The sequence below is a fragment of the Macaca thibetana genome, chromosome 3, assembly GCF_024542745.1.
Source record: "Macaca thibetana thibetana isolate TM-01 chromosome 3, ASM2454274v1, whole genome shotgun sequence".
NCBI classification, from domain to species: Eukaryota; Metazoa; Chordata; class Mammalia; order Primates; family Cercopithecidae; genus Macaca; species Macaca thibetana.
This window is the reverse complement of record NC_065580.1, coordinates 120,180,220-120,205,925: the sequence shown is the minus strand read 5'-3', so window position 1 is coordinate 120,205,925 and position 25,706 is coordinate 120,180,220. Positions and strand designations below refer to the sequence as shown.

The 25,706-nt window shown below is 35.1% G+C and overlaps 1 protein-coding gene across 5 annotated transcripts in view; it reads left to right on the top strand.

Annotated features, from left to right (window-relative positions):
* Positions 1–25,706, top strand: part of ZPBP (zona pellucida binding protein) — a 149,140-nt gene that overhangs the window by 74,081 nt on the left and 49,353 nt on the right. For 3 of the 5 annotated variants that reach the window (XM_050785561.1, XM_050785557.1, XM_050785558.1), the window contains 2 exons: positions 642–718; positions 15,524–15,580. In XM_050785561.1, coding sequence (XP_050641518.1) covers positions 642–718; positions 15,524–15,580 — 134 coding nt within the window. The remainder of the gene's footprint in view (positions 1–641; positions 719–15,523; positions 15,581–25,706) is intronic. The other 2 variants (XM_050785560.1, XM_050785559.1) reach the window with 1 other exon arrangement.

The window sequence follows — 25,706 nt, the reverse complement described above, 5'->3', positions numbered from 1 at the left end:
AGTACTCATTTCTACATTGCTAAATTCAATGGGATTTTGTTGATTTTGTTCACTTATGTATCCCAAGCCCCTAGAGTAATTCCTGGCACACAGTAGGCTCCTGGCAATTATTTATTAAATAAATGAATGTGTGTCTGAATATAAATATTCATCATTTTAGTTACCATGGCCGCTACTAAAATCCAACCTCATTTCCCTTTCCAGTATTGTGATCAGAGTTTATCCTACCTCTATCATTTTGCAGCTAGAGATTAAGAATTGAGATAAATGACACACAGTATATTATATAGAGTTAAATACAATATTGAATGAATGCACATAAATGTATACATACCTATACATATGTATGTTATTAAAATTGAAATAAATCTGTTGCTCAGATTTTACAAAATCAACAGCCCAACATTATCAGGAAAGTTGATTAATTCTTAAGTTCACTGAAGAAATAAGGTTGTCCTGATTTATAGAAAGCAAATTGTTGACTTAGTTTTTTGCTAAAAAGAGTCATTTAGCACTAGGAAAATTGCTTAATATTTTAATGGAAGAGAAATATTAGAATATCATTTCATTTTTCAAAAGCCAATTTAAATATTGTAACAGAATACATTATACCCATGATAAAATATAATATATTTTCTCAGTTTCATCTCTAGACACTGAAAAAGGACCCAAGCCATGTACAGACCATAATTGTGAACCTTCCAAAAGACTATTTAAGGTATGTTATGTGAGGCTGGTAAAAGGAAAAAAAAAGTTAAATGAACATGCCCCATGAGTAAGTAAGCATCCTAGCTATTTATAAAATACATTGAATCCCCACAATTAAGGATTTCAACAATAAAAATAAAACTTTACCCACTAATAAAAGATAAGACGTTAATAGAATTTATAAAATACTTTCAAATTTAGCCTTTTGTAATGGGTTATATGAAGAATAATGGTTTTTCTATTTGTTTTGCCTTATTTGCTATTGCTAATTAATTTATAACTATTATTCAGATAAAATACTGTCCATGTTACCATTGTCCATCATAAATAACAAGCAAATTTGAACCATCTTTATAATCTATTTTCATATTGCTTTGCTCTATACCCAGCATCTTGTATCTATGCTTAGGATGAAAATGATGCTATATCTTCTAGAAGCAATTTAAATTAGTTGTTTTTTACATTATACTTAACATATTGTTCATGTTCAATAAATTTGTGACAATATTTTTCTATGCCTAATTATAATTTACTGACCATAAACACATTGTAAACAGTAATATTTTTAAATGTTTGGCATATATAATTATTTACATTATAATGGTTGTAAAGTGTTTCTACTAAAGGTATAAGTATTGTACACAGAGATCGATATCCATTATTTTTGCCTAGTGAAATTGACAAGGGGATTATTTCTTAATTTGTACTCAGTAAGCCTCCTAAAATGTAGCTTCAGTCAGGAATTCCCAACTCCTTGGCTACAGACTGATACCAATCCATGGCCTGTTAGGAACTGGGCCGTATAGCAGGAGGTGAGTGGCAGGCTAGAGAGAAGCTTCACTGTGTTTACAGTCCCCCATCTACATCGCTTGTATTACCACCTGAGATCTGCCTCCTCCTGTCAGATCAGATCAAGCGCAGCATTAGATTCTTATGGGAGTGCAAACCCTGTTGTGAACTGTGCATGTGAGGGATCTAGATTGTGTATTCCTTATGAGAATCTAATGCCTGATGATCTGTCACTGTCTCCTGTCAACCCCAGATGGGACCTTCTAGTTGTAGGAAAACAAGCTCAGAGCTTTCACTGATTTTACATTATGGTGAGTTGTATAATTATTTCATGATTTTTTTACAATGCAATGATATAAATAAAGTGCACAATAAATGTAATGCACTTGAGTCATCCTGAAACCATCCCCCGCCTTCCCAGTCTGTGGAAAAATTGTCTTTCATGAAACCGGTCCCTGCTGCCATAAAAGGGTGGGAACTGTTGGTCTAAGTCATCAGTTCACATATTATCTTATATTTCCATTTAAAATTTTTTCTTACCTGTCTTCCTTGGGATAGGTTTTCTTCTTTTTTACTCTTGAAATAAGATTTAGGATTTGAGGCACCATGAAGAGAGCACTTAATCTTAATTTTCTTCTCTCAGTTTTTAATATGTGAGTACTGTGTTAAACTTTAGTCAGTTATTACCTAATACATCTTTTACTCTTTACCAGTCTTAAACAGTCACAGACCCTGAGTTAGGATAATTTATTTGGAAATGGGGTTGGAATGTGTGTTCAAGCATAGGGATTAGGAGTAGGGGAAGGAATCTGACCCATTTCATTATTTTCCCTGATGGTGGGCTCACGGTGATAATTGTTGAGCTTTCTTATGTCATTTTTATTTATTCTTTTCTCTTTTACATTCAGGGGGTACATGTGCAGGTTTGTTACATGGGTAAATTCCACATCATTGGGGTTTGGTGTACAAATGATTTTGCCACCCAGATAGTGAGCATAGTACTTGATAGGTTGTTTTTCGAGCCTCCACCTTCCACCCTCAAGTAAGCTCTGGGGTCTGTTGTTCCTCTCTTTGTGTCCATGTGTGCTCAGTGTTTAGCTCCCACTTATAAGTGAGAACATGTGGTATTTGGCTTTATGTTTTCTGCATTAATTTGTTGAGGATAATGGCCTCCAGCTGCATTCATGTTGTTGCAAAGGACATGATTTAATCCTTTTTAATGGCTGCATAGTATTCCATTGTGTATAGGTACCACATTTTCTTTATCCTGTCTACCATTGGTGGGCATCTAGGTTGATTCCATGTCTTTGCTATTGTAAATAGTGGCAGTGAACATATACACCCATGTGTCTTTATGGTAGAATGATTTATATTCCTTTGGGTATATGCCCTGTAATGGGATTGTTGGGTCAAATGGTAGTTCTGTTTTCATTTCTTTGTGAAATTTCCAAACTGCTTTCCACAGTGGCTAAACTAATTTACATTCCCACCAGCAGTATATAAGTGTCCCCTTTTCTCTATAACCTCGCCAACATCAGTTATTTTCTGACTTTTTAATAATAGCCATTCTTACTGGTTTGAGATGCTATCTCATTGTGGTTTTGATTTGTTTTTCTATGATGATTAGTGATGTGGAGCATTTTTTCATATGCTTGTTGGCTCCCTATATGTCTTCTTTTGAGAAATATCTGTTCATGTCCTTTGCCCTTTTGTTAATGGGATTGTTTGTATTTTGCTAGCTGATTTAAGTACCTTATAGATTCTGGATATTAGACCTTTGTTGGATACATAGTTTGCAAAAAATTTCCCCCATTCTGTAGGTTTTGTGTTTACTGTGTTGATAGTTTCTTTTGCTGTACAGAAGCTCTTTAGTTTAATTAGGTTCCATTTGTCTATTTTTGGTTTGGTTGCAATTGCTTTTGGAGACTTCATCATGAAATCTTTGCCAAGGCCTATGTTCAGAATGGTATGTCCTAAACTTTCTGCTAGGGTTTTTAATAGTTTAAATCTTTAATCCATCATGAGTTGATTTTTATGTATAGTGAAGTGAAGGGATAAGTTTCTATCTTTTCTACTGAAAGGCAATTTTATTGCTGTGCTTTATATAGAAACACAAAATAATTTTTAAAGCTTCCATACGATGAAGCTTTGAATACAAGAGGTCTGTGGTTTCATTAAGTTCATTTGTTCCTTTTCCTCCCCAAATACCTGCTTTCTGACTTTTCCTGTCCTTTGGAAATTTTTTTAAATGCAGTATGTTTATCTTTCTTTCTTCTTCAGCATAGAATTTCTTATTTGGCTTGTTACAGCAAAATAAAGAAGAGTGGTGCTTTTCTGTCTTGATGATAGTATAAGAACAGTATATTGGCATATAGGAAAAAAATTCAGAATTTGCAGGCAATGCTATTTTCACAAAAGCACCTTCATTTAAAAATCTGAAAAATTACTTGATGTATTTGTCTCATCGTTGGTCTCATTTGCCTTTCAACGTTAGTACCTTTTCATCTTGTATTAGCATCTTATATATTATTAAATACAATCTTTTGATTTTAGGAAGATTTAAGTAGCTGAAATTGTCTCCAGATTACACTAAGGCCAAATTTACTTTGGCATACTTGTCCCGATGATGTTGTATCTTGCTTTTAAATATTTGTTCTAAATATGTTATATTAGGCCGGACGTGGTGGCTCAAGCCTGTAATACCAGCACTTTGGGAGACCAAGGCGGGTGGATCACCTGATGTCAGGAGTTCGAGACCAGCCTGCCCAACATGGAGAAACCCCATCTCTACTAAAAATAAAAAAAATTAGCTGGGTGTGGTGGTGGGTGCCTGTAATCCCAGCTACTCATGAGGCTGAGGCAGGAGAATCACTTGAACCCAGGAGGCGAAGGTTGCAGTGAGCTGAGATCACGCCATTGCACTCCAGCCTGGGCAACAAGAGCGAAACTTCGTCTCAAAAAAAAAAAAAAAAAGAAAAAGAATAAATAAATAAATATGTTATATTTCTTAAGTGTATCATTTTCGTTCCACTCTTCTCTGTTTTGTCAATCCTTATGCCAGTTCCATACTTTCTTCATTACTTCGTCTGTACAGTGATTCTTTTGTCAGTAGTGTTTTTACGTTGATTTTTTGTCAAGGTTGTTCTGGATATTCTAGGTTCCTTTCCTTTCCAAGAAAATTTAGAATCAGCTTGTATGTCAGTTTTCTCAAAAAGGACTGCTTTGGTTGGGATTGGAGTTTCCTTATTATCAATTTGGTGAGAAGTGCATTTTAATAGTATTCAATCTTCCAATACCTGAAAATGCTACATCTCTCTCTCTAGGTTTAAAAAAATAAATATATAGGATTATTTGGAGATGAATAATGTATTGTCTCCTCCTTCAGAGAAGTTCATGGGAAAGTAGGAGAACCAACATGTAGACAAGTTACCTTATGTATGCAATGTGGCAGTTAACTGTAACAGAAATAGGTAAAGGATGATAGGATAATATATAATTGATTAATATTTTTCTAGAAGTCGAAGAAGGAAAACAATGCCACTGCCATATATAACAGATGGTATTTACTCATTCATCCATTTATTTTAAGTATGTTTGCAAGTTAAGCTATCATAGTGTCATTATATTCAAATAATTGTATAATTACTTGACTCAAGTGTTCAGTTGAAAATCAGACCAAGTGGAGCTTGATTACAACCCAGAAAGTAATCTATTTAGAGTCTTTCATATTGGGATCATCTCTGACATATTTATCACTCTTAAGAAAGATGACTAATATTCCCTAATATTAAAAATAATGATTTTAATTGGGTAAAGTTTATATTGGAAAATTCATAATCCATTTCTTTATCTCTTTACAATGTTATTCATAAAAATTAGTCTTTGAAAGAAGAAATGCCATTGTCTTCTGTTTTTCAAAATAGACTATTATTACCTAGAATTGGAAATAGTATAATAATAAATATAAGAAGACATTTGCTGCTAATGGCTTTACACAGAAATTTTATTTACAATATATTTATATTTGTCTGTGTAATGGTGAACTTCTGTACGTGCCAAAAGAACTTCATTACATGTTGTTCTTCATGAGCTCTCCCATGGAAATTATTCTTTACAGTCAGAGAAATGTGATGCCTTTCTTCAGTCACTGTTACATTATGCAGGTTTTTATATTTCTCTTTTTCAGCTTCACACATCAAGTGACATTATAACAACTATACTGTAAAATAATTTAAATAACTATATTATAAAATAATAGAGCTTGGGTTGGAACAGTCTTCTATGTAACAATTTTATCTCTGCAGATTTAAATATATTAATTTGAAAAAATTATCTTCTTTTTGCATTTTTTTATTGTAAAGGTCTTTTATGTAATTTGGGCTAAATTTATTCCTAAGTATTTTGTGGTGGGTTTGGATGCTATTTTAAATGGAATATTTAAAAATTCACTTGATAGTTGTTTCAATTTCCAGCAGATATTTTCATATTATCCTTGTATCATGCTACTTTGCTAAATTAACTTGTTAATTATAGTAGTTGTTTTATAGATTACTGAGGTCTATGTAATCTATCATTTCATCTGCAAATAGAGACAGTGTTACTTCATTATTTTTATTTTTGTGCATTTTATTTATGTGTCACATTTTCTCTGAATACCTGTAATCTACAGTACAACATTGAATAGATGTGACAAGAATGGGCATCCTTTTCTTTCTCCTGATCCTAAAGGGGAAAGTACCATCTAGCATGATGTAACCTCTAGGTTGTAACCTCTAGGTTTTCATAGATACCTTTTATCAGAATGAGAAAGTTCTCTTCCCTATTTACTGGGAGATTACATTACGAATGGGTGTTACATTTTTCAAATATTTTTTCTGATCTTGTTGAAAACAACTTTTATCTGTATTATATTTGTTAATGTCTTATTAAGGATTTATGTATATATATATATATATATATATATATATATGTTATATGTCATGTTATTTTTTGTAATGTCTGCTCAGGTTTTGGTATTTGGACTATGTTGGCCTTGTAAGATGACTTGTAACTCTTTCCTTCTCTTGTATTTTCTGAAAATGTTTTTAGTTATTAGTTTACTTTTCTTAAGATGTTTGATAGAATGCACTAGTTGAAGCACTGGGTCCTGTAGTGTTCTTTGTGGGTAGGTTTTCAATAAGAAATTATTTCTTAAGTACATGTAGAGATATTTGGATTTTCCTGTTCATTTTGTTCACTTTTAGTGAGTTGCATGTCTCAAAAATCTCATATATTGAATCAAAATTTTCAGATTTTTCTGGCATGAAATTGCTTCTAATATTACCTTTCTGGTTGTAAGATTTGTAGTGATTATCTCTCTTTTCTGATATGTTGAGTGGTATGTGTTCTCTCTCATTTTCAGTGTTTTTCTAATTTCCTTTTTTTTTTTTTCTTTTTTGAGACAGAATCTCTGTTGCCTAGGCTGGAGTTCAGTGGTGCAACCTCGGCTCACTGCAACTTTTGCCTCCCAGGTTCAAGCAATTCTCCTGCCTCAGCCTTCTGAGTAACTGGGATTACAGGCACACACCACCACACCTGGCCAATTTTTGTATTTTTTGTAGAGACGGGGTTTCACCATGTTGGTCAGGCTGGTCTTGAACTGCTGACCTTGTGATCTGCCTGCCTTGGCTTCCCAAAGTGCTGGGATTACAGTCATGAGCCACCATGCCCCGCCCCTTCTTTCTTTTTGATTCTTGAGTTAGCTTAATTTCCAGGTTTTGGGAATTTTTCCTAATATCTTATTATCAATTTCTAGTTTAATTCTGTTTTGGTCAAAGACATACTCTGTATATTTTAAGTCCTTCTGAATTTATTCAACATGCTATCTAGCCTTGTGGAATATATTATGTACATGTTAAGATACTGTGTAGATGTTAGGTGTCATGTTTTATAATTAACTAAAAGTGGATGATAGTGTTGTTCAGATCATCTTGGTCATGAGTTGGCAAATTTTCCTTGTAAAGGACCACATAGTAAATATTTTAGACTTTGTGGGCAACATGGCTGTCTGTTCACCTTGCTGATTATTTCCTTTGTTGTGCAGAAGCTTTTTAGTTTAATTAGGTCCCATCTGTTTATCTTTGTTTTTGTTGCATTTGCTTTTGCATTCATCATCATGAACTCTTTGACTAAGCCAGTGTCTAGAAGAGTTTTCCAATGTTATCTTGTAGAATTTTTATGGTTTCAGGTCTTAGATGTCAGTTTTCGATCCATCTTGAGTTGATTTTTGTATCAGGTGAGAGATGAGGATCCAGTTTCATTCTGCTACATGTGATTTGCCAATTATCCCAGCACCATTTGTTGAATAGGGTGTCTTTCCTCACTTTATGTTTTTGTTTGCCTTGTTGATGATCAGTTGGCTATAAGTATTTGGCTTTATTTCTGGGTTCTGTATTCTGTTCCATTGGTCTACATGCCGGTTTTTATACAGTACTATGCTGTTTTGGCAACTGTAGTTTGTAGTATAGTTTGAAGTCAGGTAATGTGATGACTCCAGATTTTTTTTTTTTTTTTTTTCTTAGTCTTGCTTTGGCTATGTGGGGCCTTTTTTGGTTCCATATAAATTTTAGGATTTTTTTTTCTGGTTCGCTGAAGAATGATGATGGTATTTTGATGGGAATTGCATTGAATTTATAGGTTGTTCTTGATAAGATGGTCATTTTGACAATATTGATTCTACTCATCCATGAGCATGGATGTGTTTCCATTTGTTAGTGTCATCTGTGATTTCTTTCAGCAGTGTTTTATAGTTTTTCCTGTAGAGATCTTTCAGTTCCTTTGTTAGGTATATTCCTAAGCATTTTACTTTTATAGTAGTTGTTATAAAAGGAGTTGAGTCCATGATTTGATTCTCAGTTTGGTTGTTGGTGGTGTACAGCAGTGCAACTAATTCGTGTACATTGGTTTTTATGTTTTACATTTCCCGTCAAAGATGTGATAATTTTTTAGTAATTTTCTATAAGGTATGAAATTTAAGCTAAAGAATATTTTATTTTATTTTATTTTATTTTTTGCCTATAGATATCCAGTTGCTCCAAAATCAGTTGTTCAAATGCTGTCTTTTCTCCATTGAGTAGCTTTTGTACCTTTGTTAAAATACAGTTGAGCATATTTGTGTGGGACTATTTTTGGGTTATTTATTCTGTTTCATTGTTCTATGTGCTTACGTGTCTTGTAATATCACATGGTCTTGACTACTGTAGCTATCTAGTAAGACTTACTAATGGTAGTGTTATTCTTCCCACTGTTTTCTTGTCAAGATTGTTTTAGCTATTTTAGGGTCATACCTTTCTGTATACATTTTGAATAAGCTTGTATATGTGTACAAAAATCATTTTGGGATTTTGATAGGGATTGTGTTAAATCTATATATAATTTTGGGGAAAACTTACATTTTTACTATATTGATTCTTCCTGTGCATGATTATGATATGTCTCTACATCTTCTTAGACCTGCTATTTCCTGTATCAGTATTTTGTAATTTTCAGTATACAGATCTTGTATGTGTTTTAGTAAGTTTGTATATAATTATTTCCTTTTCTTTGGAGTTATTTTGAAGAATGTTATGTTTTAATTTGGATTTTCAAATGTTCATTATTAGTGTGTTCAAATGCAATTGATTTTTATGTGTTGATATAAGTTTCCTGTAAACTTGATGTATTCAATTATTCTAGACTTTTTTCATTTTGTTTTGTTTTGCTTTGTTTTACATTCTTTGGGATTTCCTATCACAATTACATCAGCTGCAAACTGAGATAGTTTTATTGTTTCCTCTATGTTTTATTAATAGGGAGTAAGTCTCATTTGTGAGATGTTTAGGGATGGTTCTAACATGACCACAGAAATTGTATTCAGAGAGATATATGAAATTAAAGGATTTTTAATACTCACCAGCCCTAGAAATGGGGGCATGGCACAGCAAGCAGGAGGTCTTGTGGTAGGAGCTTTCAGAGAGTAAGTACAACCAAGCAGGTGGGGAGCTTGCTGGGGTAAGTGGGGTGCAGAATGAGAGACAGGACTAGAGAACCATTGGGCAAATGCCTTAATCAGGGGACAGCAAGAAGGTGAACTTGTGGTAGGTTCATTGTTGGACCTAGCTACCTGGGTGAGGTGCTCACAGTCTGTTTGAGGGGATGTTGAAGTATCAGGAGAGTATTAAGTTTTAAGAATTTACAAAACATACTCAATTAGTATGTGCCTTTTTTTTTTTTTTGAGACAGAGTCTTGCTGTCGCCCAGACTGGAGTGCAGTGGTTCTCGGCTCACTGCAACCTCTGCCTAGCAGGTTCAAGTGATGATCCTGCCTCAGCCTCCCAAGCAGCTGGGATTACAGACACATGCCACCCCACCTGGATAATTTTTTTGTATTTTTAGTAATGACGGGGTTTCACCATGTTGGCCAGGCTGGTCTCGAACTCCTGACCTCGAGTGCTCCACCTGGCTTGGCCTCCCAAAGTACTGAGATTACAGGCATGAGCCACTAGTGCCTGGCCCAGTATGTGTCTTCATTTACTCTTTTGCTTATTGCAAAATGAGCACTGTGCCCGGCCCAGTATGTGTCTTTATTTACTCTTTCGCTTATTGCAGTGGCTAAAACATCCAGTACTGTGCTTAATGAAAGTGGTGAGGATGGACATCTTTTCCTTGTTCTCCAGCAATGGGGAAAGCATTCATCTTTTCACCATATTGTTTATAGATGCTTTTTAGAAATCATTTTGACCATGTATACGAGGACTTATTTCTGGTTTCTGTATTCTGTTCCATCAGTTTGTTTGACTGTCTTTATGCCAGTACCACACTGTTTTGATTACTGTAACTTTGTAATAAGTTTTGAAATCGTGGTGTGAGTCTTTCAACTTTTCTGTTCTTTTTCAAGATTGTGGGGCAAGTAAGGGTCTCATGAGATTTCATATGAATTTGAGTTTTTCTGTTTCTGCAAAAAAAAAAAAAAAAATTGACATTGGGATTTTCATAGGGATTGTATTAAATCCATAAATAGATTTGGGTTGTATTAACATCTTAAATGTGTTAATGCATGAAAGTGTGACATCTTTTCCTTTATTTGTATCATTTTAAGTATTTTTCAGCAACATTTTCTAATTTTCAGCATACAAGTTTTTCATATCCTTGGTTAAATGTTTTAACTAAGTGTTTTATTCGTTTTTGATGCTATTGTAAGTGGAATTGTTTTCTTAATTTCCTGTTGATATAGTTTGTTTTTAATATATAGGAAAACAACTGATATTTGCATGTTGATTTACTGTCCTGCAAGTTTGCAGAAATCTTTTATTGCAGTGCTTTTGTGTTTTTTGGTGTGGAATCTTACAAATTTTCTGTATGTAAGATCATGTCATCTGTAAACAGAGATAGTTTTATTTTTTCCTATATAGTTTGGATTTATTTTATTTCATTTTCTTGCCTAATTGCTGTTCCTAGGAGTCCTGGTGCTGTTTTGAAAATAAGAGGCAAAATCAGTCATCTTCGTCCTATTTGTAATCTTAGTGGGAAAGCTTTTAGTCTTTCAATATTGAGTATGATGTTAGTGGTGGACTTTTGTTATATGGCCTTTATTATGTTGAAGTAGTTTTCTCTTATTCTGAATTTTTTTAGTGTTTATTATGAAAGTGCATTAATTTTTTTAAAATACCTTTTCTACATCAGTTGAAAAAATGTATGTTTTTTTCCTTCATTCTGTTGTGATATACTACATTGATTGATTTTTGTATGTTGAAACATCTTAACATTTCAGCAATAATCATTCTTGGTCATGGTGTATAATAATTATTTTAATGTGCTGTTGGATTCTGCTTTGTTGAGAATTTTCTATCTTAGTATTCCTCAGGGATATTCATTCGTAGTTTTCTTTTCATGTAGTCTTTTTCTTGCCTTAGATTAGGGCAGTATTGGCCTCATAGAATGAGTCTAGAGGTTTCCGTCTTCTGCAATTTTTGAGAGTTTAGGAAGATTGGTTTTAATTCTTCTCTAAATGATCAGTGATTTTACTGCCAATAAAGCCATCTGGTTCAGGGCTTTTCTTTGTTGGAAAGTTTTTGGTTACTGATTCAATTTCCTTACTAGTTACAGGTCTACTCAGGCTTTCTGTTTCTTCATGATGCAGCCTTTGTAGGTTGTATGTTTCTAGGACTTTGTCCATTTCATCTAGGTTATCCAATTTGTTGACATACATTTTCTCTCAGTCCATTTGGAATGCTATAAAAATACCTTAGAAGGGGTAACTTACAAATAATAGAAATTGTATTTATCATAGTTCTGGAGACTAGAAATGCCAAGCTCAAGGCTTCAGTAGATTTAGTATCTTGTGAAGGCTCACTGTCTGTTTTATAGATGGTGCTTTCTCTTGGTTGGTTCTCACATAGTAGAAGGAAGAACAGCTCCCTTCTTCCTCTTTTATTAGGGCACTAATCCCATTCATGAGGGCCCTGCTCTCATGACTTAATCACCTCCCAAAGGCCCTACCTTGGCATTTAAGTTTCAACATACAAAGTTTTGCAGGACACATTCAGACCATAGTGCAATTGTTTATATTATTTTATTTTTTTACTTTCTATAAAATGGGTTGTACTTTCTTCATTTTCAGTTCTGATTTTAGTTTTCTTCTCCCTTTTTCTTAGGTAATTGAGCTAAATGTTTGTCAGTTTTGTTGATCTTTTCAAAGAAGCAATTCTTGTTTTGGTTAGTTTTCTGTCTTTTTCTATCCTCTATTTTGTTTATCTCTGCTCTAATCTTTTAAATTATTTTCCTTTTGCTATATGTAGGTGTAAATTGTTCTTTTTCTAAGTATTTAGGTTGTAAAGGTAGGTTACTGATTTGAAATGTTTATTCCTTGTGTAAGCATTTATAGTTATAAGTTTCCTTCTAAACATTGCTTTAACTGAATCCCATAAATTTCCCTTGTGCTTTCTTCTCTGACCCTTTCATGTTTAGGGATATATTGTTTAATCAATATATGTGGATTTTCCAGTATTTAATTTAATAATATTAAATTAGAAATGGAAAATTGATTGGAAAAGATACTTTGTATTATTTCAACCTTTTATATTATAAATATTTGTTTTGTGGTTTTACATATGGTCTGCCCTGGAGAATGTTCCATGTGCACTGTAGGAAAAAACAGTATTTTGTCATACTGGGTGGAGTGTTCTGTGCATCTTTTAGGACCAGTTGGTCTATGGTGTTGTTCAGATTCTCTGTATGTACTGATCTTCTTTTCGGTTGTTCTGTCCATTGTTAAAAGTTGGGTATTTTTGTTGTGTATTTCTCTCTTCAATTCTGTCCGTGTTTGTTCCATATCTTTAGGTGTTCTAATGTTTGGTGTGTATATATTTATGATTATTATAGCTTGTTGTTGAATTGGCCCTTTTATCGTTATATAATGCTATGTCTCCTGTAACCATTTTTGACTTGTCTGTTTTTTTCTGATATTAGTATGCTCTTTTTTGGATACTATTTTCCAAGGAATATCTTTTTCCATCCTCTCACTTCAACCTATATGTATTTTTAAATCTAAAGTGAATTTCTTACAGAAAGCATGTAGCTAGAACCTGATATTAATGTAGGCAAAACACATACACACACACACACACACACACACACACACACACACACACACACACATTGTTATGAAGTTTAACTGATTTATATTTAATGTAATTACTATTAGGGAAGAACTTACTATTGACATTTTGGGGGGTTTTTGTATGTCTTAGAGCTTTTTTACCCCTCTTTTCCTCCCTTACTGTCTTCCTTTTTGTGTAGTTGATCTCCCACAGTGCCATGCTTTGTTTCCCTTCTCATTTCCTTTTGTGTATATTGTATAGATATTGTATTTGTGATTGCCTGGGGCATTAGATAGAACATCTTAAAGTTATAACTATCCATTTTAAACTGATAACAACTTAATGTCAGTCACATGCAAAATCTATGCTCCTTTACAGCTCTGCACCCTCCCATCATATTTTGATGTCACAAATTACAATTTCATATTCTGTGTGCCAATTAATATACATTTATGCTTTTGGTTTTTAAATCTTTTAAGAGTTAAAAATTGACTTACAAACCAAAATTTCAACAATGCAGGGTTTTATATTTTTCTGCATATTTTTGTTTACAGAATTACTTTATATTTTTGTAAGACTTTGATTTATTCTTTAGAGACCTTTCATTCCAAGTAGACACACTCTGCTGGTGGTAATGAACTTCCTCAGTTGTTTATCTGAGAATACTCTGATTTCTCCTTCATTCTTTGAAGGACAGTTTTGTTATATATGTATAATTTACAGTTGACAGCATTTAAATTTTTTTTTTTAGCACTTGAAATATATCATCCTACTGTCTTCTGGCCTCCATGTTTTCACTAAGAAATCAGTCACTGATCTTACAGAGTTTCTCTTGTGTATGACAAGTCAGGTTTCTCTTGCCTTTTTTTTTTTCAATGATTCAGTTGTTTTCTTTGACAGTTTAATGATAAATTCTGCTTATATTGTATTTTTAAATTATTCCTACTTAGCGTTCACTGAGCTGTATGTATTTGTGTGGCCATTTCTGCCTGTATAAATTCGGAAAATTGTGAGCCATTATTTGTTTAAATAAACTCTCTGCCCTTTTCTCGCTCTTCACCTTGGATTCCCATAATGCTTATGCTGATCAACTTGATATGGTATCTCACATATCGCTTAGGTTCTATTCATATTTCTTCATTTTTTCTTCTTTTTCCTCCACAGATGCTAATTTCAAATGACCTATTTTCAAGTTGACTGATTGTTTCTTCTGCCTCATTGGTTCTGCTGTTGAATCTCTGTAGCAATTAATTTTTCACTTCAGTTATTGTACTTGTAACCTCCAGAATTTCTGTTTGGTTTTATTATTTCTGTCTATTTGTAGATTGTGTTAGGGTTTTCCGGAGGGACAGAACCAATAGGATATATGTGTATATAATAGGGAGTTTATTTATTAGGGAAGATTGGCTCACAGAATTATAAGGCAAAATCCAATGGAAGGCCCTCTGCAAGCTGGGGAAAGACAGAAGCCAGTAGTGGCTCAGTCCTAGTACGAAAGACTCAAAACCAGGGAGGCCAACAATGTAGCCCTCAGTCCGAGGCCAAAGGCCTGAGAGTTTCTGGAAGACTGCTGTTGCAGGTCCCAGTCCCTGAGTCCAAAGGCTGAAAAACCTGGAGTTAGACAGGAGGAAAGGAGGCAAGCATCTGGCATGGGAAGAAAAAGAGAGCTAGAGGACTCAGCAAGCAAACTTATCCCACTTTCTTCCACCTGCTTTGTTCTAGCTGTGGTGGCAGCTGAACAAAGTGTCCACTCACTTTGAGGATAGGTCTTCCTCTCCAGGTCGCCTGACTCATATGTCAGTCTCTGCTGGCAACACCCTCACAGACACACCCAGAAAAATGCTTCACCAGCCATCTAGGCATCCCTCAATGCAGACATGCTCATGTTGTTATTATTATTCTAATTTTGTTCATAAACTGCTTTCCTGATTTTGTTCATCTATCCATGTTCTCTTTTATGTAATTAAGCATATTTAGGGAAATTTGTAAAAATTATTTATCAATTCAGTAAGAGATGTGTGTTTTTTAGGGCTGGTTTCTGAAGATTTATTTTTATCTTTGGAATGTGCAATTTTTTTTCCTGTTTCTTTATATACTTTGTAAGCATTTCTTGAAATTTGAGTGTTTAACAAATAGCCACTTTTCCTTGTCTCTGTGGACTGGCTTAGTGCAGGAGAAGTACTTCCCCAGTTACTCCATTATATGACGTCTGGGTCCCTTCAGACTTTTTCTGCAGTTCTAGCATACCACATCACCTGCCTTTGCTGTCAGTGGCCTCCAATCTGCTATCCAAACTATGCCACTGTTTCTATCAGCTCTCCAGGTCAGGTGAGACAGAAATTAGTCTCTCAAGTAGTTCCCCAGACCTAGAATGCTATAAGCACATTCTACACCTTTTCTTCTCTCCCTAGGTGGGAATGAAGAATTGGGCATCCTCACGTCAACTGCACTGTGCTGTGCCACTGGAGGTGAGACGTGGGATAGTCCGAGCTAGAGTGAGCAAAATGTAATGACGTTTTCTACCCTTCTAATTGCAGCTCTTTCTTGGTCGAGCATTAAAGTTAGGTTCTACAGCTTCTTAGCTGGTTTCTAGAGTTCTTACAAAGCCACTTTAATCCATGTATTATTGTTTATTCAGGGTTTCCATGGGGGGAAAAGGACATGAAACTTCCTAGTCTGCCGTCTTATTGATGTTACTTCATGTGGAATTTTTATTTCATTTTCAAATCAAATTAGAATCCAGAAGAATCAATTCATAATAATTCTATATTAACAGTATATTTGTGTACTTCCTATACCATTCTCAGTGCTGGTATGTCTTTTAGGGTTTTTCCTCCAAAACAAGTAGGGAATTATTAGCAAATTGTGTCTGTAAAATAATTTGTGTTTTAGCTTGGGAATAACACATTGCATTTTTGCATGGATGAGAACATACAGTAACTTTTAACCTTAGTTTCAGATTTTTTGGTAACATATCAATTATTTTATCAATGAATGTTTTATCCCAAATATTATGATTTTTACCTTGCTGGGTGCTGGGAATTTTGATATTCTTATAAATGTTCCTGAGCTTTGTTCTAGAATACAAGTTATTTGGAAAACAGCTTGATTCATTCAAGTATTGCTTTTATGACTTCTAAAGTAGGATCTGAGCAGTATGTTTAGGCTAGATCTAATTATTCCTTACTTCTAAGACAAGACCTTTATGCTTTAGAAGTCCTGTGAATTTTCAGCTTTTCTATTCTGGGTGCTATTAAGAAGTAGCATTTCTGACCTGGTGTGATTTTCAGATACTTTATCCTTCTGGGTAGTTCTTTTAAGGTCTTGGGAAGATTCTGTACATATGCTGATGAATACTCAGCTAAATACATGAGGATGAGCTGGGTGTGGTGGCTCATAACTGTAATCTTAGCACTTTGGGGAGGTTGAGGCAGGGGAGTCGCTTGAGCCCAGGAGTTCACGACTAGCCTGGGAAACGTAATGAGACCCTGTCTGATATGATTTGGCTGTGTTCCCACCCACATCTCACCTTGAATTGTAATAATCTCCACATGTCAAGGGCAGGGCCAGGTGGGGATAATTGGCTCATGGGGGCAGTATTTCCCATACTGTTCTCATGGTAGTGAATAAGTCTCATGAGATTTGATGGTTTTATAAGTGAGAGTTCTCCTGCACAAGCTCTCTTGCCTGCTGCCATGTAAGATGTAACTTTGCTCCTCATTTGCCTTCCATCATGATTGTGAGGACCCCCACCCATGTGGAACTGTGAGTCCATTAAACCTCTTTCCTTTATAAATTACCCAGTCTCAGGCATGTCATTATTAGCAGTGTGAGAACAGACTAATACACGCATGTCATTATTAGCAGTATGAGAACAGACTAATACACTGTCTCTACAAACAATTAAAAATTAGCCACGTATGGTAGTGTGTGTGCCTGTAGTCCCAGCTATTTAGGAGGCTGCCTTGGTTGTGCCACTGCATTGCAGCCTGGGTGACAGAGCAAGACCTATCTAAAAAAATACATGCATACATTCATATAAAATAAGTATTAATACTTGAGGATAACCCTCACAGTTCTGAGGACTCACTCTATGCAGCTGTCTCTTTTTTTTTTTTTTTTACATTTTACTACTAACAATAGTCATGTTGGCATATTCCCAGATTCTAATTTCCATCTTTTCAAGTCAGGGGTCCTCCTGGGTTTCCCATCATTACCACAGCTAAAACTTGTTCAAGGTAGCAAGGTAAAGTATTCAGACACCTGACCTTATTTGTTTTGTGCTCTTAAGGAATGGATTATTCTCTTTCGTTGCAAGATGCCCAGTGTCTGTCTTGCAAACTGTTGTTTCATATATTTTGTCTGTTTTTTGTTTATATCAAGTGGCAGTCCCTGTTACTAATTATTGGCCAGAGGCAGACGTTCTCAGTAATTTTATGTTCCTTGCATTACCAGATACAAAAAAGAAGAACAGGTTTTCTTTTTTCCCCCACCTATATGTGTAACAAATGAAAAACTGATGGGAGTGGAAAGAATAAGGAAAAGGTGTTCAATTATTTCTGCCTTAAATTGTTTAAAGTTTTTGTCTCCAAGCATTAAAAAGCCTCCAGGAGAAAATTTTAGGTTTCTATCATAGCAAATACTGTACAATTCATAAGGTGAGGTTCTTTGAAGTCTCTGATTTTATTATGGTAAAATTTTGTAGAACTTCCCCAGAAGTTTCAGTTCTTCACTTTTGCACAATAAGATGAAAGATTAGTTTATTAGTTTTTATTAGATTTATTGATAAGACATTTTATGTGTCAGAGAGTGAGAAATAAATCTGATTAAAATTTGGGGACCTTCTACCTCAGTGAAATTTCTAGGGGTTCAGTGGTATGAGGCCTCTTGAGATAACACAGGGCAAAGGGTATGTTGTTGCATCTGGGTCCTCCTTCAATCAAAAAAGGGGTACAATGCCTAGTAGGCTTATTTATATTTTAGAGGCAACATATTCCTCATTTGGGTGTGTTACTCTGGCACATTTACATAGTCACCTGATAGCTGCTAGGTCTGATGGGCCCAGAACAAGAGAAATGGATCTACAACAGATCTAGGCTGTTGTACAAGCTGCTGTGTCATGTAGTCTATATGATCCAGCAAATCCGATGGTGGTTGAAGTATCAGTGGCTGATAAGGATGCTGCTTGGAGCCCTTGACAGGCCCGAATATGTGAATCATATCACAGACCTTTAGGATTTTGGAGCAAGGCCCTGACATCTGCTGATAATTACTCTCCTTCAGAGACACAGCTTCTTCTACAGGGTCTTAGGAAATATTGAATGCTTGACCATCGTCCACCAGGTTACCATGTGACCTGAGCTACCCATCATGAACTGGGTGTTAGCTAGCCCACTAAGCTATAAAGTTGATCATGCACAACAACACTGTTATCAGATGGAGATGGTATTCACTTGATTGGGCCTGAGCAGACCTTGAAGCACAAGTAAATTAATGAAGAAGTGGCTCAAATGCCCATGTTCCCCATTCTTGCTACACTGCTTCTCTCTCCCAGTCTTTACCTATGGCTTCATGGTGAGTTCTCTATGATCAATTGACAGAGGAAGAGCTCAGGCCTGGTTTACAGATGGTTCTCAACAATATGCAGGACCACCCAAAGGTGGACAGCTGTTGGACTACAGCCTCCTGCCTGGGACAACCCTGAAGGACAGTTGTGAAGGAAAATCTCAGTGGGGAAAACTTTGGGCAATGCATCAAAATTGTGCAATTGGAAGGAATAATGGCCAGATGTGGTATTATATATTAATTCTTGGGCTGTCGCCAGTGGTTTGGCTGGATATTCAGAGACTTGGGAAGATAATAATTGGAAATTGGGTGACAAAGATACTTGGAGAAGAGGAATGTGGAAAGACCTCTTTGAATGGGCAGAAAGTGAAGATATGTGTGTCCCATGTGAATGTTCATGGGTGACCACAGCAAAGGAGAATTTTAATAAGGCAGGGGATGGGATGACCCCTTCTGTGGATACTAATCAGCCTCTCTCCTCAGCCACCACAGTCATGTCCCAATGTGCTCATGAACTACATGGCCATGGTGGTGGGCATGAGATTATGCATGGGTTCAGCAATCTGGATTCCCATTCACTAAGGCTGGTATGACTGTGGCCACCACTAAGTGCCCAGTCTGCCAACAACAGAAACCCACACTGAACCCTGTTACATGACACCATTCTTCATAGTGATCAGCCAGCTACTTGGTGACAGGTTGATTACATTAGGCCCCATTCATCAGTGAATGGGAAGATTTTTGTTCTAAGTATTTCTTACTTAATGTTGTTACAGATGTTTTTAAATTTTATTGTATAATTGCTTTTAATATAGAGAAAAACATTTATTGTTCATAGACTATAGTTGGTGACTGCTTTTCAATCCAGTTAACAATCGTTTCATTTTAATTGGAATGTTTAAATTAATTGCATTTAATTTCGTTATCCATATATTTGGATTTAAATCCACCATCTTTCCATTTCTTTCTATTTTTCCTATCTGTAGCCCTTTTCCTTTTATTTTGCCTTCTTTAGATTGTGTCTTTTAAAAATGATTCCTTTTCATAGCTCTACCTTGGTAGTTTATTATTTACATATCACAATTATTACTCTATGTGGATTGATTGTCAGCATTCTCTTCTGTATAATTTATCCTGGTTTTCTGTTTTTCAGATTTTCCTCTTTTAATTGATTAAACTTTTTTTTACCATATTTTTTCTGTTGTTTGATGTTGTACACTTTAAATATTTATTTTAGTGGTTTTGCTTCAAGTTTTAACATATATACTAGGCAGCAGTACTGAAAGTTAGTTTATTTTACACTGCTGAAAAATGCAAGGCCTTAAGAACCTTTAACTCTCCTGACTTGCTTTTATCTTTCATTGTTTTAGTTTCTAGTGTTTGAGTTCTATTCTTTTTATTTTTCTACTTATTATTGAGATTGTTTCAGAATATCAGTGTCTGTTTAGATTTACCCACAATTTTATTTATTTATTTGCTTTTCTTCTTATATTTTAGTCCTTCGTTCTCTTGTCATTTTTCTTCCAGAATTTATTGTGCCTCCCAGATCTGAGTATTCATTGGCTGTCAGCAGTTAAGAAAAATTTTCAGCCAGGATTGTTTTGAAAAGTCCCTTTTCTACATTTGCTTTTGTGTTCAGCAGTACACTTGCAATAAATACATTTTATGTAAATTATATCTCAATGAAGTTATCTAAAATAATGAAATTTCTATTCACTATAATTTGGATTTTCTCATTGATTTCTCCATCTCTCTTTTGTAATATTCTTTTCTAGCTGTTTATGTTTTTCATGTTGAATATAATCTTCAGATACTCATTGTATTTCATTGTTGTGGCTACATTTAGGTCTAATCTGCTGCTAAAGCTGTCCATTTAATTTTTAATTTCACTCCATTCATTATGTGTATTCAAATAATTTATTTTTCAAATGTGTTTTCTCTCTTTTCATGATAAAAATTACCTTATGTTTTCATTCCATTTTAAGCTTATATATTTTAAAATATACTTTTAAAGTCATTCTGTATTTTACATAACTGATATTCAATTATATGAATTGCTTGATGATCTAATTTGGCTGTTGTGGCTTCAACTGTTTCTTCATTTCATTATTTACTTCATAATTCCGGTTGATAAAGTCATGCTTTTTAGACCTTTATCAGTAAGTAGATAGCTACTTTGGTCTAAGAATTCACACTGGAGTTTTTCTTCTCCAACTTCTTTACCCTCCCTGCCTCTACCACCCTCTAAGAATCCTTGTTTTCTCCCATTTGTAATCAGTTTTATTTTCTTTGTCCACTGTGAATTAGGGACGTAGCTATCATTAGGTTTGTAGTTTTCCCCTCAGTTTTAACTCTCATCTCCTTTTCCTTCTTTCTCTCCTTTCCTTCCTACATTTTTGCTTTTCTTTTTCCCTTTCCCTCTCTTTCTTCCCTTTCTTTCTCCCACCCTCTCCTATTGTAGAAATGCGACTATACAAAGTCTTTGTTTCAATTAGGTGATTTTTGACAGGAGGTTTTTTCAAGGTATGTAGTACACCACAAGGTTAAAAATAGACATATTTTTCCTATTTTTAAATTTCATTTCTACCTGCCCACTCGCTGTTTCATCTGCTTTTTTCAATGAGAAATATACTACTTAAAAAAACTTAATATACCAGTTTACATCTCTAATAATTTCAAAATATAAATTACAATTTGTCTTTAATCTTTCTTTTGAAGAGCCTAATTTTCTAGTGCATGTTTCAGTTTCTGGAGAAAAAACATAGTGAAGAATGGATTGTTTTGCTTTTTGCTTCAGGATTGAAGTTGTCCCCACATTGCAAAGTGAAAATTTTCTGATCTGAAGTTTTAGGATTAATTGTTTATTAGGATTGAATTCCAACTTTCATAGAATTCAAATTGTTATATAACCCTTACTTTCTTCCTCATTCCTTTGCTTTTGCTCTCAAATTTAGCTCTATCTCATATATCTCTAATATGAGATCTCATATCAGTAATATGAGATCACATTATTCCTGTTCTGATGTTCCTAACGAAAGAAGGACAATTTTGAGTTTCTGATTAATCATTTTTATAGTTATCTGTAGAGACTTTATGTTATAAAGTCTGTACACCCCTACCTCTTATTTGCATTCTGATCATCAAAATAATCCCTTTTTCTATAAAAATTCACATTTCTTTCCAGTTCATTCAAGACACTTTGTGTTTCCATCTCCTTTCAAAAATTATTTTTCCAACCCCTTTTGATTATTATTGTCATTTATCCCAGAGATTCCCAAATATAGGTGTTAATCAGAGATACTCAAAGTACTCTATTTTTTAGGTATAATATCTGTAACACCTTGTAAATACTAGTTCTCTCCTAGTGGATATTTGAGCCTTAGTTAGACTATAATCTTGTATGGTATCTGTTGCCTATCCTAAAACGCCCATAATGCTAGTTGCTGCCTTCTTGTTAGACTAATTAGTTAACTAATCTTGTTAGACTTCTTGTTAGGTTTGTTAGACCAATCTAGAACATATATTAAAGCTGTTCCAGTCATATTTATTCCCAATGAGTTTGGCATGGTCAGTAGGACAGATTGTAGTAATTAAAATAAGCTGTTCATTTTCATGCAAGAATGTACATATTTTACAGATTGCTCATTGTTGAAACGGTAAGTTTTTTTTGTTTCCTGAACCATTGACCAATTATTGTAAAATATAATCCCGCTCATATATACTTAATCCCTCTATAAAGCTTTTCTTTACAGGGGGCTTTTTTTCAAAGGAGTCCCAAGGTTTCAGTGTGCATTCCAAAGGGGTACAGACTGAAGATGAATGGCTACTCATCTAGAAAGAGGAAGAGCTACTCATCCCAGTTTCCCTTCTCTTCCTAGTGAATACCCAGAGTATATGAGGGAGAGAAAGTGAGGCATCCTTCTTTCTTTCATCTGTCCTTGTATCCCTGAGTCTGGTGACTGTGACAGGGTGCTGTCCATGGCTTTCACCCATGTTAACAGAGGGTGCCCAAAGGGGTGGGAATATCTGCTCTTACCCACATATGCCCTATTCCCTCTGCTGTCAGTAGCCTTTGAGTTTTCTAGGCCTCATTTATGCCATGGATACTAGCATGGCATTTATCCTTTAAATGGGAGACTTGGCTTAATCAACAGGAATTAGTCATGCTTACCCGCTCTGTGCCTTTTAACTTCCATTATTGTCTGCCTCTGGATCCCTTAGATCCAGTTCTCTTCCTAGGGCTTTGACCTGAAGCTTGGAATTGAATTTGGGACAAAAATGTGTTTTGGGGAGATGGCATGGACTCTTTAGCATAAGCTGAATGCTAAGGTGAAGCTGTAAAATTGAGTCCTCTTCCAACAAGGGAGAGAAAAGGATATCCTGTGACATGCCAAGAAAACTGGTGGCTATAGTTACGCTTGCTAAGATTTGGGTGATGGGTCTTGACTTTGGCTCCGTTAAGGAAAACTCCAGGTGATGAGCACCCTATTTATTCCTTTCACATTTTCAGGATAATTACTCAGAACTAGAATATTGATTCAGATTTTTACATTACCCATACCCTTTTTTACCTTCTGGTCTGCAGTCAGAGATTGCTGGTTGTTTCACAGGAATAAACAGGGTTACTCTAAAATGTAGGCAAAAACTTAAAAGCAACTAATGAGTGTAGATTTTCATGACAAATGTATGATAAGTTCTGAAACAAAATTTCTGTCTCTCTGGTCCTCATTTTTGTTAAAAACAAATCATGATAGGACTAATTTGTTTGCAAAATAGACTTCAGTCTTTTTTTTTTTTTTTTTTTTTTTTTTTTTTTTTTTTTTTTTTTTTTTGAGACGGAGTCTCTCTCTGTCGCCCAGGCTGGAGTGCAGTGGCGCCATCTCGGCTCACTGCAAGCTCCGCCTCCCGGGTTCACGTCATTCTCCTGCCTCAGCCTCCCGAGTAGCTGGGACTACAGGCGCCCGCCACCTCGCCCGGCTAATTTTTTTGTATTTTTAGTAGAGACGGGGTTTCACCGTGTTAGCCAGGATGGTCTCGATCTCCTGACCTCGTGATCCGCCCGTCTCGGCCTCCCAAAGTGCTGGGATTACAGGCTTGAGCCACCGCGCCCGGCTAAGACTTCAGTCTTATACTTGGCCTGATTATTTGCATAAAGTGCAAAGAGAATAATTATTTTTACATAGACCTTTTAGATCCGCTTTGATGGAACTCTGTTCCACAAGGAATCTCAGATAGGACTTTGTAAAGCCAAGCCCAGCCATGGGTTTGTACCCTCAAACCTGTGAGTTGGGCAAAATCCTCTCTTTTTGAGGTTCCTAGAGCATGGGGTTCTTGGGCCTGTTAGAAACTGACATTCTTTACTCACCGCAGATTAGGAACCCCATACAGGGACTGTGTACACAAGGGATGAGGCCATTTCCTCCCATGGGACCTTTATCAGCTCTGCAAGTTGAGCTTGATTCCTTAAATGGAAGCAAACCCTTCCAGTCAAAGCTTTGGTAAAACAACCAGTTTCTCCAATTGCGTTCCTGTTGCAAAAGAAAATGGATTCTTATTGCACTGATGCAAACAACTATATTGGCATAAGTTAAGAATACTCAGAACTAGTTTCCCAATTCTGAAGAAGCGATGCAGAGAGAGAGACACAAATATGCTCCAAATTTTGTTCATAGGAGTATAACTTACTCAATTATTAAAGGTCATAAATAGCTCAAAATAAGCTTCCTTGACTCTGAAAAACAAAACAAAGATCAGCAATGTTCCAATCAAAAGTCATTACTGAAAACCTTACTTCAGTTTTCTATTAGTTCAGTCCATTCAGTTAACTCTTGTTTTGCTTGATATTTGTGAACATTTCAGCTCTTCATGAGTCCTGTATGTTTTTCCTTTATTCCAATGTCACAATCTCCAAAGTTTTCAGAATCCTGCATTTGAGACCACCTGTCAGAGTTTTGTGACTGATTATAAACCATCCTTTGAAGAGGATTAAAATAAGGCAACAATTATCTGTGAATAACAAAATGTCCATGGTAGTTACAGTTTGAAACATGATTAACAAAGAAATTTGGTTATCTCCGTGGTTCATAATAACTTAGCATAATGACCTTAATTGTGATTGATAGCATATACTCAGAATTTTAGAAATCCCATACAATTTTGGAACATATATTAACACTATTACATAAAATATAACCTAAATTAGAGATTAAGCATCATTTTGGCAATCCCATGTACCTAAGCATGTCAGATAATCCTGTTTATCACTCTTCTAGATGCTTCAGGGGCCCCCTGTAGCATCAAGCTAGGTGTCAGGAAAGACAGTTTTTGAAACTGAAGTTTGATTTGGGAAGGCCTGTTAAGTATGTTAGAGGTTTAAAACACTTGATGATATGAAAGAATTCCAAATTTCCATATTATTTATTTTTCCAAAATGATGACTTAGGATTTTTTTTAAAAGCAAAAACCTCTTATAACCCTTTACAGATTTAGCTAAAGAGCAGATTAGTGCATTAAGAGTATTTTGTTGTGCTTTTATTTTAATGCTTAATTTACAGACAAACCATATAATACCCTGTTGAATTTAATGTATCCACACATGAAATTTCTTTTGCAAGATTAATTTTTACAGTTTTTCCACAACTTGTTTGAACTTTTAGCTTTATCTTATCAAATTCAAAACAATCCTAAATTAACCCTAGTCAAAAATTTACATTTTGACAACATCTGCATTTTACCAATAATCTTTAAGACTATTTTTATTTTTCAAAAATTAATGTCATGTGAACTAAAAGGTACCACAGCTTTTATTTTCCTTTTAAAAAATATTTGATCCAAGTGTTTATCATTCTTTAAAGTCAGTTAATTAGAGCTCTTTTTTATAGACATCACACACACACACACATGCACACTCACACACAAAACACATATATAACTACACAGAAAGGCAGCAGAAGAAGATTCAGTAACTATAAGACTTTTCGTTTGCCAGTCTCCTCATTGGATTATTGGCCTCTGGATGGAACTCTCTAA